This window comes from Alligator sinensis, unplaced genomic scaffold, assembly GCF_000455745.1.
Source record: "Alligator sinensis unplaced genomic scaffold, ASM45574v1 scaffold69_1, whole genome shotgun sequence".
NCBI lineage: Eukaryota > Metazoa > Chordata > Crocodylia > Alligatoridae > Alligator > Alligator sinensis.
This window is the reverse complement of record NW_005842443.1, coordinates 281,521-296,019: the sequence shown is the minus strand read 5'-3', so window position 1 is coordinate 296,019 and position 14,499 is coordinate 281,521. Positions and strand designations below refer to the sequence as shown.

Genomic DNA, 14,499 nt, shown 5'->3' with positions numbered 1-14,499 from the left:
AAATATATATATGGATAAGTAGCAGGTTCCAAGACTGTTTAGAAATGGATACAACTGTTTTTATTTTAAATTTTTACTAAAGTGTTTAGGAACAGCTGAAGTCAATTGAAAGATTATTGCGCATTCCCAGTACATTTTGAGCTGGTTTTTTTCCTGTCTAGAATGTCAGCTTTCTGGTTTGCTTCATTTAAAACATGGAACAAGTTTATTTTTAACATGGAAAAATTAAAGCAAAATTTCTTTGCTCTTTTAACTGTATGTTCAAGAACAACAAGGTAGACAGAGTGATTGGAGAGATCCTACTGCAAGTGTAAATCCTCTAAGCCCCTGGCTTAGGTTCTCTGTGAACAGGGATGTTTTTGGCATTGGGATACGCTATAATAGGAGATGAGTAGAATTTCCAAATATTTAATCTGGCCTTTTTCTCCACAAATCTCTCTGGTTCAGTGCCAGGCATTTATGTACTGATTCATAAGAGAATAACTCCTGCTGTTGAATATTCCCTTCTCTTGCCTCACCCTAAAGCACACAATGAGACGCTTCATCCGAATCCTTTTCTATACAAATCATTATCTACTTTAAATTATGGAAGGAAAAAGCAGTGCTTTATGTTCAAACCAACCCAAGAGAAAGTGTAATCAGTGGCAGCATCTCCCTGTAGCCTTGTGTGGGAAGAATGATGAAGTACTAGGGATGGCTTCTTACCTAACGTAAGGTCTGACCTGTACATCACTGTGCTGAGTGGCAAAGCTCACACTGAGGTGATTTCCATTTTACTCAGCTGGTGAAGGATCAGGCCCATAAGAGGCTAGGATGAATGATGAAGATTACTGCATGCCAATGGTAGAAGAGAAAATGACCACATGAAATAAAAGTTTATGGTCTCATATAATCCCTTGTATTTTTAGAGGGTCTTTTTTGGTAGGGGAGACATTCAATATAGGGATGTAGATATAGCATAGCACATGATCCTTTTTTACTTTTCTGTTGCTAGTTAATTACCTGGTTGTCACTCTCTGGACTAAATGCATGATTTTGTAATGTGGATAATATTCAGATGCTGCAGTGACATTCACAGTGTAAATAACCAGTCAGAGAGACTGGCAAGACCTATTATACGTGAGTTAGAACTTTTCTCCTTTGTTCTGCCAAACTTATGCTTGTGGTGTGTCATCTCACATTAAAGACTCCTCTTGCATTCATCTACACAGGTAGCAATTAGTTATACTTCTCTTCAAATTTAGGCTGTCTTGCCTCGCTTCAGGGAATCTCCTGAAGCATGACTTTAGGAAGGACTTTTTGTCTATGGAATCAGTTCTTCTTGTACTAAACTAATAAGTCCACAAAATAACTAGTAACATCCTCTGATAGGACAACCAAAAATTTATCATGAAAGACGCCAAGCTAACCGCTATGCTTACTTCAAAATCTCTTTTTTAGATCCTGTTTGCATTTTGATTTTTTGTTTTGTTTTTTGACCCACCTCTGTTTTGTGGTTCTCTGAAAAGAGTGGGAGCCAACCTTTTTGCCACAGGTTGGCCCCCTGACTTAAAACACAGATTAATCTTAAATGCAATACACTACCCTTAATTCAAAGGTCAGTGTCTTCAGTTGCAGTTTCAGACCGGGTTACAATCTTCATTTTACTGGCTTTAACATTTGATGTTACAACTATAATTTAATGCTAATCTCTATTAAGTTACAAGGTAGGATTTACAGCCAAATCTAAATCTCCATGCACCATACTTACTTGTACCCCAAACAAAGCCCCACAAATGACAATCCCCTTTTGGCTTCGATCTTCTAAGAAACATTTTTTAAAGGCCTCTGAGTTTTTCCAATACTAAATTCCTGTGCCTTAGTCTCTTTAATGCTCAGATTTGTTTTATGCTGAATTCAAACTGTTCAGACATGTGATCTTCCAAAATGTAAGTTAGTAGGGCACTTCCTGCCTTATTTATTCACCACAGAGCATTTCCTTGTATGTCAGGAATCATTTTGTGGTTCACTCTAGTATTCCATGTGTCCCTTCTGTTGCTTTAGGTCTTTTGTTAAGACAGTGTTTTAAAAGAGGTGAATAAAATTGAGGACTGAATGCTCCATTTTCACTTCCTGATTATATATGAGCAGCATTTCTCTAGAGCTCTTTCTTTGTGTCCCTAGACTTTTGACAGTCTCTGAGGAAAACGACCTTGGACAAAGGATAGGAGCTGCGTTTTAAATTAGTTTGCTTCTGACCCTGCATTAAGATACCTGGTTAACTGCTGATTGAGAAACCTTTTTTCTGGGAGTAAGATGCATCTTTATCGAGGCTGTTTTGTGCAAGCCCCGACTCCTTGATGGCCTTTGTTACAACCAGTAGGTTAGGATTCAGCAGCCTTTACTCCTGGCTGTTCTGCCATTTGTGAATGACTGTTTCTCTGTGTTGCTTCCTTGACTGGTTTTTCCCATCTCATCTGTCATAGATGGGTATTTCAGAGGGCTCTGTAAATCCCATTGGACTGCAGCAGTTGTCAGTCTATACTTAAGGCCACAGCTACAGAGAAATTGGCTTTTTAATCCTGTACTTGCAGTAACTGTTTTAGCTTCTCTCTATCCCATATCTTGCCAATTAGCTAGATCCAGGCACTAAGCTGGATGGTTAGTGAACGATACCCTACTAGAACAGGAACCCTATGAAGTTTTTGAGCCATCTCAAAAGCCAGTAGAGTAATGTTGGAAGCCTTCATTACTACAGCAGCAAAAGGAGACTCAAGGCTGTGTGTAGAGTTTAACCTGCTGTGCTACTGGGTATTGTGTGTAGGCAGGCTGAATTCCAGGGAAGTACCTAAGTGGTGAAGGTATGTCAGCAGCTGGGGCTGGTACCCAGTGGGTGCATCTACACAAGATGCTAACTGCACAGTAGCCTAATTCTACTGCCCAGTAGCGTGCAGGGCAAAAACTGTGCTAATACTCTACTCTGTAGTAGTATTGGGCTACTGTGCAGTTAGTGTAACTAAAAAGCCACGCAGTAGTGCCAGTTACTGCACATTGATTTAGTACTGGGTTATACAAGTACTAAACTTAGTATGCAGTAACTACACAGCACATTAATGACCGTGTAGATGTGCCCAGTCTGTCCTGACCAAGAAATCTTTGCTGTGCAGCAAGCATTATGTATGTACACTCGTATTGAGAAATACACATAACATTCTAAAACTTCTAGACCTTTTTCTTAAAAGTTCTAGCAAGCCATTTAGTGTTTAAAACAGAAAACTTTTTTTCACAGTGCATACTTCGCAAGTACTCACATCTATTATTTTTACTGCAGCTTGCTATTCTTGTTGCACACTTTTTACCTTGTTTCTCTTTTTGTTTTCTTTATTGCTCTCTCTGATGCTTGATGCAAAGTTCAACTGCTTTAGTTTTTTATTTTTCTTTGGAAGAGCAATTGACTATCTTAGTGTATGGTTTTCTTTTTTTAATTCCCTTATTAGGTGTAAGATAGTTCTTTCCAGATTTCACCATCAAGTGACACTTAATCATCGGACTGTTTTGTAGAATGCTACGTTGTGCAAATTCAGACCTTGCCAACCTTTTACTATTCATACTCATTAGACATCTGCTGATAGATGATGGGGGAGTTGTAACAGTGCTCTCCAGAGGCACAGAAGTTTGTACATTTTACATCTGTTTTAATCATTCTTACAACTTGCTCTTCTGATTATGCTTTTACACTGTTCCTGTTGTTGTTGAAGCATTAACTATTACTTTTTCTTCTTAGCTTTTGGGTACTTTAATTCTTCCAAACCCTTTCACATATCTGTGTCTCTCAGACTGATCCTTCAGTTTCTAAACTTTGTAACAGTTTATTTATATCATTAGTTATACCATCCAAACCGATGTTTTTAATTAAATAGCCATGATCTGTCTCTACATTTAAAGCTCCAATTGTATATCAGTCGAATCCTATTTACAATCCTATTTACAATCATATTTATGGATCCTTAGAGCCATACAAAAGTTGGCTCTAAGGATCAACCTATTGTATTCCAATGCCAGCATATTGCTAGCAGTTGTAAGGTCTGTGACTGTATTTTAAAATTAGTTGGATTAGTCAAATATAGAAAAGCACAAAAGATACATACAGGATTTGGTCGTATTCATAAAAGAGGAAACTGAAAATAAGAGTTATTAGGAAATAGTGTGATTTAACAGGTCTGAGCTTCTACCAGTGCTTTATTAAATCACATTATCATTTAGGGTCAGTTTTCCTTTTTTCCCATACATAACTCCCATTGGACTCAGTAGAACTTGGTGTTTAGCCATTCAGCATTGACATTTTCCAAGTATGATAAGTTTATTTTCTGATAGTCTTTTTTAATTCCAGACCTTCTTCATTAACATCACATAGTAAGGTAAGGCATAGACTCCCTTCTTCAGAGAAGGTCAAGGTTATTTTAACCCTAAGGCAGCAATCTGGAACATAATTCACTAACAATAATTTCTAGATTTCCTTTCAGCATTTGTTTGTTTGTTTTAGTACAGCACAGACTGTAGAGGACTGAGCCAAACCCAGAGAATTTTTCTGTTCCCCCGGTTTGCTTCTCAAATGAATGTGCTACTGACTAAACTACTTCCCAAATCCAGATGTTTAAAGATGTGATTACTTTCTCTGTTGGCAAATGTGGAATTACTAAATGTATCTCTTCTTCCTGAGAAAAAAGCTCTGCAAACCTCACCCACATGCTATTCATGAACACAGATCTAAGGATTTTACTTTTGTCACTTCATATCTAGGCTGTTTATTAGAAACAAGTTCTCAGGGTATCAGTGACTGTCATATACCTCTTCCTTTTTTTAAAAAAACAGCAGAGACCAGTAAGAAACAGATTTTTCCAAGAGTTCAGTGCTCAGAATCAGGTCCAGATTTTCAAAAGGGCTCAACTCCAGTTCAGCTAGCAAAATAAAGCAGCCACACATATTAGCCAAAGAAAAAGCATTTACAAATCTTACTACATTTGCAAATCTGACCATTCAATTATATGCCTAAACAGGAGCAGAGTGCTTTTGAAAATCTAGTCCCAACCAGAGGGGGTGGGCACTTGAAAATATGGCCCTTTCAACTTTGTTTTGCTTGCCCTGAAGTGCATGTTGCTTCCTCACTCTACCTGGTAAGCTGAAAGCTTGAGTCAATCATTTATTTTACTTACAGAGGTGGTGAGCATATCGTAAATGGAACACATCACAGCCATGGACATGGTGGTAGAGAGTTTTCTCTATCAGGTCTTGGGGCTCATATCCAGTTAATTCAGTCACCCTAGAAAAGGAAGACTGACTAATAAGCTGCATCTCTAGAGATATTCAGTTTCATTAAACTAATATTAATTTTGCCAGCTAATCAAGTGCTAAAAGGCTGCAGGACAAAATGTTGGTTTTGGAAACTGAGAACCATAATCTTTACAAGAAATTAGAACTTTTGAACTCCAGCCAAAGCCAGTGAGCACTGCTGTACACACTAGACTGACTCAGAGACGAGCAGGAGAAAGAGTCCATTAACTTATTTCAGCTCTAGGCTTTTGCTAAATTTATTTTATCAGCATCATCCTTGGAGCTACTAACATGAGTGATTCTCTGCACAAAGGTCCAGTTGATGAGCTGTTCATAAAATAGTAAAGTGACTTTTTTGTACTGCTGACAAATTTTCATTTGCCTTTGCAGGCGTATGAGCATAGTAGAAATGATCAGTCTATGGGGACTATGATTACAGTCTATAAATAAATTCAAGCTAATGTCTAAAGGAAGGCAGGGGATTATTCTAGCTTGGAAGAGGGAAGGACAAGGCACAATGGCCAGAAGCAAAGGAAGGAAAATGTTTAAGATAGACATTAGACAAGTTTCTTACCACTGAACCACACAACAGGGGAAACCAAATGGATTCAATGGCCAGTATCCTCTGTGTCAGGGGAAGGTTCAAAAAGCTCAGTAATGGGCAGTTCTAGGACTAGTCATGCAAAATGCAAAGGAAAAGCAAACTCTGTGACCTATATACTCTTGCCTACCCCTGCTGCTTTATGGCAAAATATGCTCTGAAGTACTCCCCATGGCTTATCCACAGTCAGATTTATGTCAAATATTGGTGGGGTTTGCTTTCCAGCAGCCCATCTCCCTCACTAAGGACAGAATGGAGGCACTGCATTCAGTTTCAAAGCCTAGCAGAGGAATCCTGTCAAATGTCTTTTACAGTGCGCATTATCAGGTTTTGCTGATCTCTACTTTGTTACCATTGTATCTTTTTGTTTTCTTTCCCCATAGCGCTAAATATTAATTGCCTGCCCCTGAAATGAAACAGGGTTTTTCATTTACTTCTTTTCTGACACAGGGAAAAGACACTGTGTACCTTTTATGCATTTAGACTATAGAGGGAGTTGTAAAGAAACAAGAGGTTTTCCAGGGTCTTATCATCCACATGTGCACTAATTACTCCACAAAGACCCCCCACTTCCACATATGTCAATGGTCCTTCTGTCTGAGAAGGACTTGGGTATTTTTTTCCTCAAGAATTATCAGTGCTGCTCTGTAATGACATAAGATGCAATTCTCTCTTTCTTTGAGGGGTAGAGTGTGGGTGTGTCACATCCACAGCACTCTATTATCTCACAAAACTTAGGACCCAAATTCTCATTTCTGCATGATGGTCCATGGTTTTTCAGCCACTTCAGGCATACGATCTGTTCAGATATCATTTTCACCATACTTTGGATTTCAGTGTGCTTAAAATGGAGAGCCATTTCATGTGGTTTCCTTGCTTGAATGATGACTTACAGGTGGGCTCGAACCCAAATTCTGGATCTGAACAATTCCTTCCTTTGTGTCTACATCCTAGCTTTACAGATGCCCCTACCACGGGCTGAACAAAAGCCCTGGATCTAAGCACACCCAGAGTTTTGAAAAGTTTGAATTTATCTCTTAACTTCTGCAGCATGAACAAATTAACTGAAAATAGTCCTGGTTGGTATCTTGGGATGTAACAGTTGCTCTGTGCGTGTGAAAAGAGAAATCAGAAAGAGGAATAGAGCTGGCTCAAATGATCAATCCAGGACTCCTTAAAATCCTGGCAATAATGGATGCATCCATTGAAGCAGTCCCAGAACACTTCCAAAGGAAAGGACTGCTATCTCTCTATTCTGACTACCTTAGTTACATGAAATCCTGAACAAGACCTTTTGTCCAGAAGAATGAAGCTTCTATGACATTTGTTTCTGGTGCATGTGTCTGTCTACTTCTACGGTTACAAACTGAAGGCTTGTTTATAGTTTTCTCTGTGTGGATATACCGATGGTGGGATGTGCCAGGAACACCATTCAGTCTAAAGTATGATCAAACGTATGCTGGAAGGAATCATAGTTTGGATAGCCAGGCTGCAGTGCACTGCTACTGATGGTTAATATTCCAGAATGTCCTATCTGTGGGACAGGGACAGAGACAGGACCCCATGCCTCTTCATGGGAGCAGTGCTTGGCTGTCCCCTTCTCAAGGGTGTAACAGCACCTTTTGTTAATTCTGCCCCTTCCAGCACCTCTGGACATACTACCTCTTCTGACAACTTTTATATCTTCAGGTAACTCCATATGGACACAGCTCTTCCTTTTCCCCTTCTACCTTAGCCTTGCTGTGCAAGGGCATGCCGCAGAGTCTTTTATGCTGAGTCATAACTGCTGTGTGGTTTAAAACAAGTCCCCACAAAAAAGATTCTGAAAAAACTCATATATTTCAGCAGTTGACCCTTAGGCCTCAATGTCCTTAGTTGGGAGAAAGCATGCTTTTGTATTGCCCCACAACACTTCCAAATGTCATGGGAACTAACCTATTTTCACCATTAAGCAGAAATGACATCTCTGCTCCTTGCCATTCCAGCATATCTGGTGGTGGAGAGATGAAACCATTATACTGCTTAAAAGGTGGAAAGATAGGAGTCACCACTTGCAAGTGCACATCAGCTCATCCACTGTAACTGTTTTATCGGTCTGTTCCTATCCCACAGTACGTAAAACTAAACAGCAATAATAAACCCTGATGGATGGCAACATATCTTCTACGTATCACAGCACAGAGTGGACTGACAACACAATTACCATGGTACAGCTGAATTTGTGGTAAGTTTCCCCCACTCAAAGCAGTTAAATTGTTTTGGGTGCCTGCAAACCTCGGGAAGTGATACAGTATGTCAAGTCTTGTTCTATACTCTTGGAACAACTTTTGAAGAACCATGTCTCTGTCAACAGTCAAACCTATCAGACAGCCTATGAATCTGATTGAATGAACGAAGGCTTTTCCCTTGGGCTAAGCCTCAGCCTGAACTATGCTGGAGGGTGGAACATGTTGGAAAGGGATAATTTTGTAACCTTTTTTTTTTTGAGCTCTGGATTTGTACTTTTCCATTGACCACAGGGGAAGTCTTGCAGGCATCCAAATGGGCTATATCTGAAAAGTATGGTCCTTCCTTCCTTCTCATGTCCTTGTGAAAAGGTATTTAGCAGAATTTGCAGTCGTTGGAATCTGACAGTCACACTGTGAGCACTTTTGCTATGGCCTGAAAAGTATGGTGAGATGACCTAACTCCCATTTCTCATAAATTCAGGCAGGGCTTATGCACTAGCCAATTCTCCAAACTGCTCCAATGTTTCTTATTTTACCAAGAAGACATGTCGTCTTGTTTTCTAGCTTTTTTAAATTTATTGTCACTCGTATCTTTTCATAAACAAGCAGTCTGGGTTAGGGTTAGAGACGTCAGGAAAGCATGCTGGTTTCATGATTAAGGTTCTGGACTAGAATTCAGGAGACTGAGTTTGCTTCCTCACTCTGCCACAGAGTTTCTGTGTGACCTTAGCAAGCTGCTTCATCTTTGTGCCTTGGCTCCCCACCTATAAAATATGGATGCTAATGCTTCTCTTCTTCCCCGTTCTCTCTGGCCCCCACCTTTTGTCCATCTTGCTTAATCTTCAGGGCATGAACTGTTTTCCTATACATTGTACATGGCCCAGTACAATGAGGCCTCAGGACATGACTGTAGTACAGATTATTATAGGTTATATACTATTATTGGACTTATTTTCTGAGTAGCTTTCAAAGTCTCACATACTCTTTATGCTCAAACTCAATTTTAATTCATTTTTTGTATATTTTGATGTTTTTAGAAATCCATGTAGTTTATGATAATATTTAACATTCAAATATTTTAAAATAGAAACCAAATAGTTTTGCTTACCTGGAATCTAGGAATATTAGTTTTAAGTCCAGGCTTGCTCTGAACATGAACATGTTACTGTGAAGCTTGATCTCAGTGATTGCACTGGGAGGTAAAGACTGACCTACAGCCACCAGTCCTACAATTTGGTAACAGGAATCATACAAGGACATATCCAACATATACTGCCTTATCTTCAAGTAGCCGCTGCAGTGGATCACCTGGCACGGAAAGAAAGCATACTAGCCATCTGTTGGTAATTGGCAGAGATCGTAAAGGTTAAAGGAGCATCTTTTTCAATTATGACACAAACCCCTTTCTCTTCATAACTCCATTTGTCTAGCTGGATAGTTTATTAAGGCTCCCAGGTTGATTAATTTGTAAACAGAGATAGAGTTATTCTGTCTGTTTGTCCCACTGCCAACAGTACATGGTAATCAGCTGTGAAAATGTGAGAGCCCTGGGGCCATGTGGCTTCATTTTTAGTTTATTCTTTAAACTAAGTTTCTTTCATATACATTTAAGGTAGATGCAAAGAGACAGTTGCTGTACATTAACCAAATAATCTTAGATGTGCTTTTAATGGTAGCTTAACCAGGTAACAGACATGCACGTATACCAATACACACTTTGAGATGCTGATGAAAAACAGATATACTTTGAAAATATACTAGTTATGAACAGATCCTACTTACAAATTATTAAATACATACTTAGAAACATTAAACAGTTGACCTTTTTCAATTGCTTTTAAATACCACCCTTTTGGCAAGTTAATGCCAGCGATTTCGTGCTAAATCCATTCTGACACATTTACGATTCCGGTTGATGACAGTGAGGGTTGCATGGGTGTATCTCATGTTAGATTTTGTGCTAAAGGAAGGCATTTTGGGGCAATCAAAGGAAGAAACAAATGCTTCTAGAAATTGAAGGAGCAAAAATATTGTTCATTTCTGAACACTGCTCCATAGCTGTGCGTGCTTCTGCAATGCTCAATTCCAAAGAGATGCAAGAAACTTAACAAAGGGTACTACAGGTATCAACAGAACAATTTATGTGACCCTCATCTTTTATCTGTACTCTTTGTTTCAACTCAAATAGTCATTCAGTGAAAAGTAGTATATGCCCGTGGTCCTCAGCACTCCTTGACAATCCCTTGAATATACAGCTAAAAATAAATTAATCATATAGTTCTATTCAACAATTAATTAATATATCAGCCAACATAACCATGGAATCAAAGATGCCCAAAAGAACCTTCTTGTTTGTCTTCCCTTTCACTCTGGCTATTCAGGTAATAGTTTTCAAAGCATTCAGGGCTGGAATTACTTCTGTGAAAACAATATTAAGCTAGCAATAAATACTCTAAAAATCCTATTTTTACACATCATGATCATATATTATTGCGATAATATTGCATCAAGGGGGACAGTGTGAAATGATTCCCCCTGCTTGCAAATCATAACCAAAGCAGCAATATAGGATGACACAACTGTCTGTTTCATTGTTTTTTAAACAGAATTCAGTTAAATTGTAGGATACAATATTCTGCATCACTGGGGAGTTGCTTATCTAAGGCTACATGGAATCCAGTTTAATTGTTCCAGTTTAACTGAGTAAAAGCATGTCTGCACCTTGGACACATGCTAATGGAATAGCAAAACACTGACAGACTCTTTTTTTTTGCTTTTGAAGGAATCTGAATGAATTATTCTTCGTTAGGACTGCATGTGCAGTGCCTTTTTTCGCTGGTATTTAAGTAGCTGAAGTGTATTGTTAGCATATAGGACAGTAAATCTGCAGTTCAAAGATGAAAATAAATAAAATTACAGCCCTTACTATAGTCCATGTTTTAGTACAGTAAATCATTAAAACTGTAATGCTCAACCTTTTGGCCCCATGGGTGTCCTTGAGCCAGTGCCCAGACCGGACTTCCAGGGTTCCTGTCCGGATCAGGCCCCACACTGCTCAGATCCAGCCTGGCCCTGCTCTGAACCCCTCTTGCCCCACCAAGCCTGCCAAATCTAGCATATTGGGCCACATTATCCAGGCCACAGGGCTTCCCACAGATCCAGAAATCTGGCAGGAGGGGAGTTGCAATTAACAGGACCACCGCTCCCTCGCTGCCAAATTCTTGGACTCATGGGGAGCCTGGTGGCCAAGATGACATGGATTCAGGGCACATGGCATTAATGTATGCAAAGAGGGCGACCAATAAACCTGACAATACAGCAGACCTGAATTCTGAATGAATGTCTGCAGCATATCAGGAAGCTGTAATCTGATACCCTTACTCATACTAAACAACACAGTAAATAATCCCATCCAAGTCTATCAGAATTGCCTAAAAATTAGTATCAGGATTTAGCCCATTACTTCAGGGTATATGACTGCATTAATTAGAGAACGCATAATCAGCAGTGGCATTGTTCAAATGTGTTCTGATTCTTTTCAGCAGCAGGCTACTTTTTAACTCCCCATACAAAAATAAAACCTGCTATTCTTTGAACACAGAAAGACTCCAGCACATTACCTTATAGCCGCTGCATGTCAAACCTGCATTTCTCTTGGCCAAGACGCATTTCATTCGTAGGAAAAAAGATCTCTCTATTTCATACTCTGAAAGCATAAATCCATACAGTTCAGTTATTAATACAGAAATTTCCAAAATTCCTTCCTTTGATTTACATGATATTTCCACCATTTGGATTAACCTTTCCTTGAATAGGACAAAAGGAGAAGGCTACAGGTATATGGCTGTTGCCCACATTTTTCCTTCTTCAGTGACCAGAGGAGGATGATAGCACATTTCTTTGTAAATGCTAGTGGAGTAAGTAATGTTAGGCATTCATGTTTCTCATTTCAAGATCTTTCTAACAAGCAACCATATCTTTGCTAACTAAAGGACAGGATTTCTAAATTTGCTCTTGGATACTGTAGGATCTAAAGGTAGTGGGTAGTTTAATATTCAAGTGCTTGAAAGAAGCTAAAGGACAGGAAACAACAAAAAAGTTAATGATCTTGCAATCCCAGTGCAGACTGCCACTCACAAAACCAAAACTTTGCAAACCTAAGCATTTTGTAAAATTACCATCTATTTAGTTTACTGACAGACAAGATCTTCTTGTTAGATGATATTAAGCAAATATCTTTTAATGGAAAACTTTGATTTTTTTTAATTAATTAAAAAAAACAGTATTCTCATGTGTATAAATATTTTCTCTTTAAAATCCTCATACAGCAATATTTTTGAGAAAAAGCTATTATTCCAATGAATCTAGAGGCAGGGGATAGTTCCAAAAGCTGCCATTCTGATATACGGTGCCAATATTGGAAATCTCTGAAGGGAAAAGGAATCTCCCTTTGAACTTCAACGGATGTAGACACCAGGAAGCTCTCATCAGTTGTAAAATAAGTTTCAGAGCACGCTGATTTCTTCCCACCCATAGGGCTGGATCCAAATTTCAGTGAGTGTTTCTATAGACTTGGAAGGCTTTGCATCTAGCTCTTAATTTATAGCTCTAACAACGAGCCTTTATTTGATTGGACTGCAGAGTTATACTCCCAATTTTTACGCATCTGTCATCCAATTAACACCTCTTTTAGTCATAAATTTGCAGTGGCTTTAGCCTCATACCATTATATAAAAAACTATTCTCTCTCATATTTTGACTTTAAAAATCCTATGCAGCACCTACTAAAGAAGGAAACATTGCTCTCAGGGATAAACTGCAACAAAGAATGAATCTTGCTTTGGACACACCTTCCATTTATCTACCTAATGCAAATGAGTTTGTAGTGGGAAACCACTAGCCTATCTACTTCAATGTTATAAATACAAACTATTAAGGAAGAAACTCTAAAGGATGGAAGAACAATCTCAATATTAAAGCTTAGTATGATGAGTTGGGGATCTGGGTTTAGTTTGTAGCTCTGCTACAGACTCCCTCTATTACCTAGAATGAACTATATATATTATCTGCCTCAATTCCCTACCTGTAACTAAGATAAAAATCTATCTTGCCTATCAGGATTTTAAGGATGAATGTACTCTTGATAATGATGTTATAAAGCATTTTGAATACTTGGATGGATGGATATCAATTTTTATGACCTAAATTCTATAAAGGGATGAGGGATCGAACTGGAAGTTTCTTCAACTTCTCAAGTAGAAATGTGTTAACATGCACCCTCAGGGAGATTTTTTCTTTCCCTGCCTCCCTTTAAACATTATTTATTAAAACATGCAACAAACTGCTATAGGAATCTTTTCTTGTTGCTCCAGCCTTTCAGTTCCCTCAGAAACAGGTTTGGTGTATGCACAAGTTTAGAGACTTTGATTGGCCTTCTGGAGTCTGCAAAACTAGCGTGGTGTCCAACTAGTACAGTAGTGGCTTTCCCCCTTCCTCAGTGTTCAAAAGTCTTCAATCTCTCAAATCTTGTGATGACGTATATGAGAGAGAGAGAGAAAAAGATTCTTTTCCAGCAAATTCCTGGGAAGTCCATCAGTATCCTAAGAATCTTTTTTTTATCTTTTTGCTTGTAGAACTTGGTAGTCAGTTTTTCTCACATTATTCCCCATACTTTTGTGTACCCTTGTGTTTGACATATGGGGTGCATCCAGATGAGCGTGCATGTGCCTCTTGCCTCGTCTCAAACTCCTTTGAGGTGGGGCAAGAGGCATGTGCAGGAATGAAAAAATGGACTCCATGCTGCAAAAACCGGAGTTTAAAAAAGCGGGGCAGAACACGGTCCCGGACCGTGCCCTGAGGCAACCAGAGGCTGGTCCTCCACAGAGATGCTCTGGCTGCCAGAGCGTCTCTGTGGTTGGCCCCTTGCCCTGGTGCTGAAACGCGCGGCCTGCCAGACAGCTTGTTCAGCACCAGGGCTCCAGTGCCAGTAAGGGGTCAGAGGGGCTGGAGGACTGGGGAGGGGACCATGGGGGGGACCCCTGTTGGCCCCACCCACTCTCCCAGGCCCCCAACCCCTGCCCTGCCTAGCCCCACCCTCCGCCTGCCCCCCCACAAGCCCCCATCCCCTCTCTGCCCAGTCCCTCCCCCTGCCTGCTTCCCCGAGGCCACTGATCCCTGCGCCCCCAAACCCAGCATTCCCCATTTTAAAAAAAACAAACAAAAAAACCCTGCACTTCCCGGCAGTCTGGCTGCCATCTGGCTCACTGGGGTCCCGCCCGCACAGTGTGGGGCAGAGAGACAGCCCTAGCAGCCTCAGCTCGGACCCTCCTGTCCCCCGCTGCCCTGAGCTGCCCGCGGGGG

The 14,499-nt window shown here is 39.9% G+C and overlaps 1 protein-coding gene across 1 annotated transcript in view; it reads right to left on the bottom strand.

Moving 5' to 3' along the window:
* The window catches only part of SIM2 (SIM bHLH transcription factor 2), a 147,047-nt gene that overhangs the window by 24,159 nt on the left and 108,389 nt on the right, over positions 1 to 14,499 (bottom strand). The window contains exons 6-8 of the mRNA XM_025212052.1: positions 11,760 to 11,845; positions 9,248 to 9,447; positions 5,193 to 5,299 (exon numbers count right to left, since the gene is read on the bottom strand). Of these exons, the coding sequence (XP_025067837.1) occupies positions 5,193 to 5,299; positions 9,248 to 9,447; positions 11,760 to 11,845 (393 nt within the window). The remainder of the gene's footprint in view (positions 1 to 5,192; positions 5,300 to 9,247; positions 9,448 to 11,759; positions 11,846 to 14,499) is intronic.